We start from the raw sequence: 11876 nt of genomic DNA, 5'->3' as shown, positions 1-11876 counted from the left end.
CAAGATATTCATTGTTAAGTTTGCTGTACATGCTCCTAGTTTTTCCAGGAGTACATACAATGAAACAAACATTGTATTGGGATCATACTAAAATACTGTCTTCAACATTTTTTTTTTTTTTGAGACAGAGTCTCTGTCACCCAGGCTGGAGTGCAGTGGCTTGATTTCAGCTCACTGCAACCTCCCCCTCCTGGGTTGAAGTGATTCCCGTGCCTCAGCCTCCCGAGTAGCTGGGATTACAGGCATGTGCCACCACACACAGCTAATTTTTGAATTTTTATTAGAGACAGGGTTTCACCATGTTGACCAGGATGGTCTCGATCTCCTGAACTCGTGATCCACCCACCTCAGCCTCCCAAGGTGTTGGGATTACAGGCATGAGGCACCGCGTCCGGCCAGTCTTTTTTTTTTTTTAAGTAGTTTTTTCCTCCTGGTTATTAAGAGAACACATATCTTACTGAATTACAGATATATACTACTCTGAATGCACAAGTCTTGTACTTTCTCCTGCCCCAAGATATTCATTTTAAAGTTAGCTGTACATGCTCCTACTTTTCCCAGGAGTACATACAGTGAAATAAACATTGTATGGGATCATACTGTAATATTGTCTTCAACTTTTTTTTGAGACACAGTCTGTCTCTGTCATCCAGGCTGGAGTGCAGTGGCTTGATCTCAGCTCACTGCAACCTCCGCCTCCTAGGTCCAAGAGTTTCTCCTGCCTCAGTCTCCCAAATAGCTGGGATTACAGGTGTCCACCACCACGTCCAGCTAATTTTTTGTATTTTTAGTAGAGATGGGGTTTCACTATGTTGGCCAGACTGGTCTCGAACTCCTGACCTCGTGAGGCTTGGCTTCACCAAAGTGCTGGGATTACAGGTGTGAGCCACCTTCGCCTGGTCGTCTTCAACTGTAAAACTCAATAATGTGTCCTAAGATATCTTACCATGACAGGATAGATAGAACCTATTATTAATGACTGCACCATATTTAATTTTATGGATGGACCATAATTTAGTTATCCAATTCCCTATTGAGAGATGGCTGAACTATTTTCTCTCTCTGTGTGTGTGTGTGTGTGTGTGTGTGTGTGTGTGTTTTGCCAGCATTCAACAATATGAAGTTGAGTTGCTTGATCAAAAATAATAAAATCTGGAAGCTGGGAGCAGTGGCTCACGCCTGTAGTTCTAGCACTTTGGGAGGCTGAGACAGGAGGATCACTTGAGCCCAGGAGTTCGAGATCAGTATGGGCAACATGGTGACATGGTGAGACCCCATCTTTATTAAAAAAAAAAAAGGCCAGGCACGGTGGTTCACGCCTGTAATCCCAGCATTTCAGGAGGCCGAGGCGGGCGGATCACAAGGTCAGGAGATCGAAACCATCCTGGCTAACACGCACGCCTGTAATTCCAGCTCCCTGGGAGGCGGAGGCAGGAGAATCGCTTGAACCTAGGAGGCGTAGGTGGCAATGAGCTGAGATTGCGCCACTGCACTCCAGCCTGGGTGACAGAGCAAGCCTCTATTTAAAAAAAAAAAAAATTCAGACTATATTCATGTATAATTTATAATAAATCCTTTGGAAATTGTCCTCTTGCATATATTAAAAAACAAAATATAACAAAAGAAAACACCTGCCACGATAAAGTCCCAAAGGGAAATGGTCCAGAAGCTATTTCCGGCGCCTGTGGCCTGTGCGCCCCCTGCTGGCAGTAATGGAACTGGAAACAGGGCCCAAAGTAAGCTCGTTTTCTATGATGATGGTTCCACAATTTAAAAAAAGAAAAATGGGCCAGGCGCGGTGGCTCACGCCTGTAATCCCAGCACTTTGGGAGGCCGAGGCGGGCAGATCACGAGGTCAGGAGATGGAGACCATCCTGGCTAACACGGTGAAACCCAGTCTCTACTAAAAATACAAAAAAATTAGCCGGGTGCGGTGGCGGGCGCCTGTAGTCCCAGCTACTCAGGAGGCTGAGCCAGGAGAATGGCGTGAACCCGGGAGGCAGAGCTTGCAGTGAGCCGAAGCTTGCAGTGAGCCGAAATCGCGCCACTGCACTCTAGCCTGGGAGACAGAGTGAGACTCTGTCTCAAAAACAAATAAAATATATGTATGTATATATATATATACACACACACACACACACACATATATTTGGCCGGGTGGGTGGCTCACGCTTATGCCAACACTTTGGGAGGCCAAGGCAGGCGGATCACTTAAGGTCAGAAGTTCAAGACCAGCCTGGCCAATGTGGTGATAAGTTTAAAGTAATTTTTTTTTTCTTTTTTGAGACAGGGTCTTAACTCTGTCGCCCAGTCTGGAGTGCAGTGGTGTGATCATGGCTCACTGCAGCCTAGACCTCTCGCCACCAGGCCTAGCCCCAAACCTGTAATCTTGAAATGAATCAGGGTGGCTTTCTCTCCTTTCTGACATGTCTGTAACCCCTGTGGCAGAAGTTCCAACCCAAACACCAAAACTCTGATTCTGGGTTAAGAATTTTAATTTAGGAGAGGTGCAGTGGCTCATGCCTGTAATCCCCGTGTTTGGGAAGCTGAGGTGGGTGGATCACTTGAGTCCAGGAGTTTGAGACCAGCCTGGATAACATGGCAAAACCTTGTCTCGCTGGGCGCTGTGACTCACACCTGTAATCCCAGTACTTTGGGAGGCTGAGGTGGGTGGATCACTTGAGGTCAGGAGTTTGAGACCAGCCTGGCCAATATGGTGAAGCCTCATCTCTACTAAAAGAACAAAATTAGCCAGGTGTGGTGGCACAAGCCTGTAATCCCAGTTACTCAGGAGGCTGAGGCAGGAGAATAGCTTGAACCTGAAAGGCGGAGGTTCCAGTGAGCCAAGATTGTACCACTGCACTCCAGCCTGGGACACAGAGAGACTCTGTCTCAAAACAAAAAAACAAGATACCCCGTCTCTACAAAAAATACAAAATAAGCTAGGCCTGGTGATGTGTGCCTGTAGTCCCAGCTACTGGGGAGGCTGAGGTGAGAAGATTGTTTGAGCCCAAGAGGTCAAGTCTGCAGTGGGCCATTGCACTCCAGCCTGGGCAACAGTGATACCCTGTTTCAAAAACAAATAAACAAATTTTAATTAAACAAACAAACAAAAAAAACCCTCACAACACACTACCACCACTCTTTTGGTTTCAGGACTGTCCTTCTGTTTATCTATGAAGTAGGTTTTCATATATCCGTACCTTTGGCTATGTGAACTGTGGTATTTAGCTAGCCTGTAATTCAAGTCTTTAAACAGATGCTCAAGAGCATTTAACTCATATATTAAAACTATATATTCACTCGTAAAACCAAAATGCAAATACTTTTTTTTTTTTTTTTTTTTTTTTGAGACGGAATCTCGCTCTATCGCCCAGGCTGGAGTGCAGTGGCCGGATCTCAGCTCACTGCAAGCTCTGCCTCCCGGGTTTACGCCATTCTCCTGCCTCAGCCTCCCGAGTAGCTGGGACTATAGGCGCCCGCCACCTCGCCCGGCTAGTTTTGTTTTGTATTTTTTAGTAGAGACGGGGTTTCACCGTGTTAGCCAGGATGGTCTCGATCTCCTGACCTCGTGATCCACCCGTCTCGGCCTCCCAAAGTGCTGGGATTACAGGCTTGAGCCACTGCGCCCGGCCAAAATGCAAATACTTTAGTCATTCAAGTACCACCATACATTTTAGGGTTTTTTTTTGTTTTATTTTTTTGAGACAAAGTTTTGCTCTTGTTGCCCAGGCTGGAGTGCAATGGCACGATCTCAGCTCACTGCAACCTTCGGCTCACCGTAACGTCTGCCTCCTGGGTTTAAGCAATTCTCCTGCCTCAGCCTCCTGAGTAGCTGGGATTACAGGCATGTGCCACCACGGCCGGCTATTTATTTATTTATTTTTTGAGACGGAGTTTTGCTTTTGTTGCCCAAGCTGGAGTGCAATGGTGCGATCTCGGCTCACTGCAACCTCTGCCTCCTGGGTTCAAGCGATTCTCCTGTATCAGCCTCCTGAGTAGCTGAGATTACAGGCGCATGCCACCATGCCCGGCTAATTTTTGTAGTTTTAGTACAGACGGGGTCTCATCATATTGGTTAGGCTGGTCTTGAACTCCTGACCTCGGGTAAGCCGCCCACCTGAGCCTTGCAAAGTGCTGGGATTACTGGCGTGAGCCACAGCGCCCGGCCCGGCTGATTTTTGTGTTTTTAGTTGAGACCGCGTTTCTCCGTGTTGGTCAGGCTAGTCTTGAACTCCTGACCTCAGGTGATTTGCCCACCTGGGCCTCCCAAAGTGCTGGGATTACAGGCGTGATCCACTGCGCCCAGCCATATTAGTATATTTTATTGCGTACACATACACAGAAAGAAAAAAAAAGAAAAAGAAAAAAGAAAGCACTGATGTATATGCTCTAACATGGGTGAATTTGAAAACATTAAGTCAAAGAAGCTGGACATAAAAGGTCACATGTTGTATTAAAAATTCAATTTACATGAATTATCCAGAATAAGCAAATTCATAGAGACAGAAAGTAGATTAATACTGGGAGGAGAGTGGGAAGGACAGGGGCTTGGGGAGGAATGTGGGGTGGGGTGGCTGCTAAAGTGTGCAGGTTCATTACACTGGGGTGATGAAAATGCTCTGGATTTAGTGGTGATGGCTGCAAAACTTCATGTGTATACTAAAAAAAGTGAATTGTACACTTTAAAAGGCTACTATGGAATGTGAATTTTATCTTAAAACAAACTGTAAGTGAATGTCAAAGACAGGCAATAAAGTTTTCTTACATGGAATGTTAGAAATTTATTTATTATGATTATTAAGCGCCAGCTTAATGCTGCATGAAAAACTTCAATCACCCTTGATAACCCACTTGTCGTTGTATCCCACCCAAGATTACTGATCAAGATTTTTCAGTAAAGACATGCTCTTCTCTCTTGTATAAAACTATTACAGAAGTAAAGGCAAAAGATTGGTGTACATCTCGCTGGAAAATGCTGCCCAGGGCTCTGGAGACGGTGGCTGGCCCGGGTTCCCTTACTGTCCAGGCCTGAAAGACTCTTGTTCATGAACTGTCTCTCACAAAGCCAAGGTCCACCACTAACAAGAGGGGACAACACAGAGTGAATAGTGGGGGTCAAATTACAATAGAATTCACATTTATTTAATAATAAAATTTCACATCAGTCTGAAATCTCTTATAAACTTTTTTTTTTTTGAGATGGAGTCTCGCTCTGTTGCCCAGGCTGGAGGGCAGTGGTGCGATCTTGGCTCACTGCAAGCTCTGTCTCCTGGGTTCATGTCATTATCCTGCCTCTGCCTCCCCAGTAGCTGGGACTACAGGTGCCCGCCACCATGCCTGGCTAATTTTTTGTATTTTTTAGTAGAGACGGGGTTTCACTGTGTTAGCCAGGATGGTCTTGATCTCCTGACCTCGTGATCCGCCTGCCTCGGCCTTCCAAAGTGCTGGGATTATAGGCGTGAGCCACCGCGCCTGGCCATAAACTCTTTTTAGACAAAGTCTCACTCTGTCATTCAGGCTGGAGTGCAATGGCATGATCTTGGCTCACTGCAACCTCCACTTCCTGGGTTCAAGCGACTCTCTTGTCTCAGCCTCCTGAGTAGCTGGGATGACAGGCATGCACCATCATGCCTGGCTAATTTTTTGTATTTTTAGTAGAGATGGGGTTTCACCATGTTCGCCAGGTTAGTCTCGAACTCCTGACCTCAAGTGATCCACTGCCTCGTCCTCCCAAAGTGTTGGGATTACAGGCGTGAGCCACTGCGCCTGGCCTGCAATTCATTATTTAGTGTGATTCAGTGAACTCATATTACATACTAGACACATACCGGAAGTTAAGCAACACTGCAATGCAGAAATTAAAAATATTCTTGCAATGGAAGACCTTAGTGTGTTCAATGGTGGCTATTGGATAAAAGGTGATTTACCAATTAAGCAGGCAAGAAGAGGGTCTTACCTTGCTAGGTTTATCATTCTGAGGGTCGAAAACTTTCTCACAAAGTCTCAGTCCAGTCTCTTGCCTTAGCTGTTGTAAATAGGCTCTCATCACTTCTAAAACAGAACAATTTTAAAAAACTGTATTTGCAAATACATCCCAAATGTACTGGTTGCAGGTTTGGATGCTCACTGTGGTAATACATTTTTATACATTCAAACAGGATATGAAATAGAAATGACAGTCCAAATAGTTTTATAACTACATTTGTTTTTGTTCAAAAGATTTTCTGCATGTCATCCTTGTTGCCAAGAATTGTTTGTGAGAGTGACTAATAAGATAATGTACTTCCTATGATTTCACTCTCAATCTGTATATGAATCAAGGCAAGAAAAGGAGGGGTGGTAGGAAGTCAAATGGAGAAAATCTTGTGCCATAGAGAGAGGATAGAGACCTGTTCTTACCATCTTCCTGTTTGTTCGCAGGTTTGGCATAAATTGCATTAAGTGGAAAACCAGGCTCTCCAGGAATGGGAAAATTAGTGATTCCCAATGTATACATTTCTTTCTCACCTTGGCTTTTGGAATTGCACTGAAAAAAAAAAAATATATATATATATATATATACACACACACACACACACACACACACACATATATTTTACAGGGAAAAGAATTCCATCCTTGGACCCCAGGTTAAGAACCCTTGAGCCAAGGGATTAAAAGGAATTTCTCTGTCAAGATTTCTGTCTTGAGAAAATATATGTAAAGGCTTAAAACACCACTACTTTTATCTTTGTGTCAGTCAATTATACAAGTTCAGAGAACTAAATTCAAATTTTTCTCTTAAGTCCATGCTGTAAGTCAGAGGAAATATTTTCTACTTGTCTTTAAAGTCTCAACAAATCCCAGATGACGGGGAGGGTAAATGCCTCTCAGCAATTTGTTTTCCTGATATAAAATCATCCAAGTTTAATTACCTTTTGGAGTTTCTTCAGACATTCAGAAATGTAGAGAGTAATATATATTAAGGTCCTATCAGCTTCATTCTACAGGGAGAAAAGAAGACTTAAAACAGTTATCAAAACATAACAATGATATGCAATGAATGAATTCCATCTTTGTCTTCTGATTATCTACTGGATGCAGTGGTAGGACAGCCACTATCACATCAAAACTCCCATTCTCCAAATGCAGTCTCCTCAGTCTCCTTTTCCATTTGTCCCTGGGAGGAAGGCACAAGCCCCACTCTGAGCTGTGCGGCTGCTCTTTTTTGTTTTTTTGTTTTTTTTTTTTGAGACGGAGTCTTGCTCTATTGCCTAGGCTGGAGTGCAGTGGCACAATCTCGGCTCACTGCAACCTCCACCTCCCAGGTTCAAGCAATTTTCCTGCCTCAGCCTCCTAAGCAGCTGGGATTACAGGTGCCCGCCACCATGCCTGGCTAATTTTTCTAGTTTTAGGAGAGACGGGGTTTCATCATGTTGGCCAGGTTGGTCTCAAACTCCTGACCTCAAGTGATCTGCCCACCTCAGCCTCCCAAAGTGCTGGGATTACAGGCATGAGCCACTACGCTTGGCTGAGTGGCTGCTCTCTCGTTTTTCTTGGCTCCCCTTGCCCCAGGGTTCCCAAGGATCTGTGTCAACAGCCCTTCACTGTGTAGGAAGGAGAAGTAACAAGGCTGCCTGGAAAGCCTGAGCTGCTCCATATGGTTGGCTAATTTTTAAAAACCCTTTCACTTCAGGGTCTCTGCTGAGAACAGAAATATTTATTACTCTAAAAGAGGAAGCAACTATTTCACATTTGACTTGCTCCCAAAGAACTCCATAATGTCAATGTCTTGACTTAACCAAAAAGAAAATGTGGAGAAGACAAATGAAAGTTGATCAAATGTGGCATGGACTTTGGGTCAAATTTTACACAAATTTAGGCCAAGTGCAGTGGCTTACACCTGTAATCCCAGCACTTTGGGAGGCTGAGGTGGGTGGATTGCTTGAGCCCAGGAATTTGAGACCAGCCTGGGCAAACACCATCTCTACAAAAAATACAAAAAGTAGCTGGGCATGATGGCACACACCTGTGGTCTCAGCTACTCAGAGGCTGAGGTGAGGGGATCACCTAAACCCGAGAGGTCAAAGTTGCAGTGAGCTGTGATGGTGCCACTGCACTCCAGCCTGGGTGACAGAGTGAGAACCTGTCTCAAAAACAATCAAAAAAAAAAAAAAAAAAAAAAAAAAAAAAAAAAAAAAAAACGATTTATAGTCAAAAAACTGGCCCCAGTCCAAGGGCAGTGGCTCACACCTGTAATCCCAGCACTTTGGGAGGCCAAGGCGGGCAGGTCACTTGAGGTCAGGAGTTCGATACCAGCCTGGCCAACATGGTGAAACCCCGTCTCTACTAAAACTACAAAAATTAGCCAGGCATGGTGGCATGCGCCTGTAATTCCAGCTGCTAGGGAGGCTGAGGCCAGAGAATCGCTTGAACCCAGGAGGCAGAGGTTGCAATGAGTCAAGACTGTACCACTGCACTCTAGCCTGGGCAACAGAGCAAGACTCTGTCTCAAATTAAAAAAAAAAAAGGCTGGGTGTGGTGGCCCACGCCTGTAATCCTAGCACTTTGTAAGGCCAAGGCGGGTGGATCATGAGCTCAGGAGATCGAGACCATCCTGACCAACATGGTGAGACGCTATCTCTACTAAAAAAATACAAAAATTTTGTATTTGGCGTGGTGGTGTGTGCCTGTAATCCCAGCTACTCGGGAGGCTGAGGCACGAGAATCACTTGAACCCGGGAGTCGAGGGTTGCAGTGAGCCAAGATCGGGCCATTGCACTCCAGCCTGGTGACAGAGTGAGACTCTGTCTCAAAACAAAAAAAAAAACAAACAAAAAAATTACCCCCAAACCACATCATTTCCCTATTTTTTTTTTTGAGACAGAGTTTTGCTCTTACTGCCCAGTCTGGAGTGCAATGGCGCGATATCGGCTCATCACAACCTCTGCCTCCTGGGTTCAAACGCTTCTCCTACCTCAGCCTCCCGAGTAGCTGGGATTACAGGCACGTGCCACCATGGCCGGCTAATTTTGTATTTTCAGTAGAGACGGGGTTTCTCCATGTTGGTCCGGCTGGTCTTCAGCTCCCGACCTCAGGTGATCCACCCGCCTCTGCCTCCCAAATTACAGGCAGAGGCACTGTGCCCAGCCACATTTTCCTATTTTTAAAACAATATAGTATCTGGGAATGAATGAAATGTAGCTGAATTATTATTATTATTATTGTTTTGAGACAGTCTTGCTCTGTCGCCCAGGCTGAGTGCAGTGTGATCTCGGCTCACTGCAACCATCACCTCCTGGGTTCAAGCAATTCTTGTGCTTCAGCCTCCTGAGTAGCTGGGATTACAGGCATGCACTACTACACCTGGCTAATTTTTGTATTTTTGGTAGAGATGGGGTTTCACCTTGTTTGCTGGGCTGGTCTCAAACTCCTGGCATCATGTGATCCACCCGCCTCAGCCTCCCAAGTGTTGGGATTACAGGCGTGAGCCACCATGCACTAATTTTTGTATTTTTTGTAGAGATGGGAGTTTGCCATGTTGCCCAGGCCGGTCTCGAACTCCTGGACTCAAGTGATATGCCCAGAGAATTATAACATTCATAACTATTACAAACAACCCACACATTAGATATAGAAAACATTCTGTTACCATCACAGAATGTTTAGACTACAATTTGTACACCAAGAGTCTACAATTAAATAATTCACACCCTATTTGATTCCAGAAGTTCAGAGTTTGGCAAGGAGGGGTTGAAATTCCGTATTTTAGGGCCGGTAGTGGTGGCTCAATGCCTGTAATCCCAGCACGCTGGGAGGCTGAGGTGGGCGGATCATGAGGTCAGGATATCGAGACCATTCTGCCTAACACGGTGAAACCCCATCTCTACTAAAAATACAAAAAATTAGCCGGGTGTGGTGCCACGTGCCTGTAGTTCCAGCTACTCTGGGAGGTTGAGGCAGGAGAATCGCTTGAACCTGGGAGGCGGAGGTTTCAGTGAGCCGAGATCATGGCACTGCACTCTAGCCTGGGCGACAGCAAGACTCAGTCTCAAAAAAAAAAAGAAATTCCATATTTTAGAATACCATCAAGGAAATTTGCTGATATTCCTTGTCACTTTCTCACAGCAGGTTTGCAGAGAACATTTCTGGTTTTCATTTTCCCATCTCCTTTTTGGTCTCCTGCTTCTACCTTCCCCTGACCATCCTCCTCACAGGAACTAAGAACAGAAGGGGAGAGAGTGGTTCAAGGAAGATTTAAGGTCATTCAAGTGTCTTCATTTCTCTATCTCAGGTCCAGGACACAGAAGTACATAAAAAATAACACAGCACATAGGACTTCTTGGTTGTGGATTTATTCCTAAACAAAAACACAGGGTTTAGCTAGTTGTGGTGGCCCATGCCTGTAATCCCAGCAATTTGGGAGGGCGAGATGGGCAGACTGCTTGAGCTGAGGAGTTCAAGGTAAGCCTGGGCAACATGGTGAAACCGTGTCTCTACAAAAAATTAGCCAGGCATGGTGGCACGTGCCTGTAGTTCCAGCTACCTGGGAGACTGAGGCAGAAGGACTGCCTGAGCCCAGGAGGTTGAGGGTATAGTGAACTGTGATTGTGCCACTGCACTCTAGCCTGGGCGACAAGAGCAAGACCCTGTCTCAAAACAAAACAAAACACAGGGCTGGCACATAGTAGGTGCTGCTTAACTAATGTTGAATAAATAAAGGTATTTCTAGCAAAGGGTTGGCAAACTTTCTCTGTAAAAGGCAGGCAGTATTTTTAGGCTTTGTGGGCCATACAGTCTTTGTCACAACTACTCAATTCTGCTGTTTTGGTGTGAAAGTAACTACAGATAATATAGAAACAAATGGTTGTGGCTGTGTACCAATAAAGATTTATTTACAAAAAGGGGCAGTGGGCCAAATGTGGCCCTCAGGTTAGAGTTTGCCAACCCCAATATAGAATTTGAAGGAAAAAAAAGAAACTAATATTTATACAAAAGCTAACATTAAGCACTATTCTCAATTTCAAAAATTACATGCTGATTTCATTTTATTTTCTCCTCACAGCAAGGTTGGTATTATCCCTATGAGATACTTGGATAGCAACCTTGGATAGCAAGATTGGTATTATCCCTATGAGAAAACTAAGTTAAATATTAAAAGCTCTGTAATTTACCTTAATTTCATAGTTTTTGAAGAAGACATTGGCCTTGAAGTAATAGATGGCTTCATCCACAATATCTGTATCTTTTGCTAAGCAGGACACAAGGGAAGGAGCACAGAGAACATTAGCCAAATACAAAACATAACACCTATCAAAGCCATAAAGGGAAAACACATACAACTGTCAACAGTTGCGGAGTTGAATAAAATAAAATGATCCTATTGGAATATAAAGTTTTTAGAAAATATTTATTTTCTTATTTATTTATTTTTTGATACAGAGTCTTGCTCTGTCACCCAGGCTGGAGTGCAGTGGCGCAATCTCGCCTCACTGCAAGCTCTGCCTCCCAGGTTCACACCATTCTCCTGCCTCAGTCTCCCGAGTAGCTGGGACTACAGGCGTCTGCCACCACGCCTGGCTAATTTTTTGTTTTTGTTTTTTGTTTTTTTTGAGACGGAGTCTTGCTCTGCCGCCCAGGCTGGAGTGCAGTGGCCGGATCTCAGCTCACTGCAAGCTCCGCCTCCCGGGTTCACGCCATTCTCCTGTCTCAGCCTCCCGAGTAGCTGGGACTACAGGCGCCCGCCTCGTCGCCCGGCTAGTTTTTTGTATTTTTTAGTAGAGACGGGGTTTCACCGTATTAGCCAGGATGGTCTCGATCTCCTGACCTCATGATCCGCCCGTCTCGGCCTCCCAAAGTGCTGGGATTACAGGCTTGAGCCACCGCGCCCGGCC

At 45.0% G+C, this 11876-nt stretch overlaps 1 protein-coding gene across 1 annotated transcript; it reads right to left on the bottom strand.

Annotated features, from left to right (window-relative positions):
* Positions 1-5911: 5911 nt before the first annotated feature.
* On the bottom strand, positions 5912-11327 carry ARPC3 (actin related protein 2/3 complex subunit 3; the record flags this gene model as incomplete). The annotated part of the gene is made up of 4 exons (XM_017895907.1): positions 5912-6054; positions 6403-6529; positions 6918-6986; positions 11157-11327. Coding segments are annotated over 4 exons (495 nt in total), but the record flags the coding sequence as incomplete, so codon positions are not given.
* Positions 11328-11876: the final 549 nt, after the last annotated feature.

This window comes from Rhinopithecus bieti, unplaced genomic scaffold (assembly GCF_001698545.2).
Source record: "Rhinopithecus bieti isolate Rb0 unplaced genomic scaffold, ASM169854v2 scaffold_947, whole genome shotgun sequence".
NCBI classification, from domain to species: Eukaryota; Metazoa; Chordata; class Mammalia; order Primates; family Cercopithecidae; genus Rhinopithecus; species Rhinopithecus bieti.
This window is presented reverse-complemented; position numbering and strand designations above follow the sequence as displayed.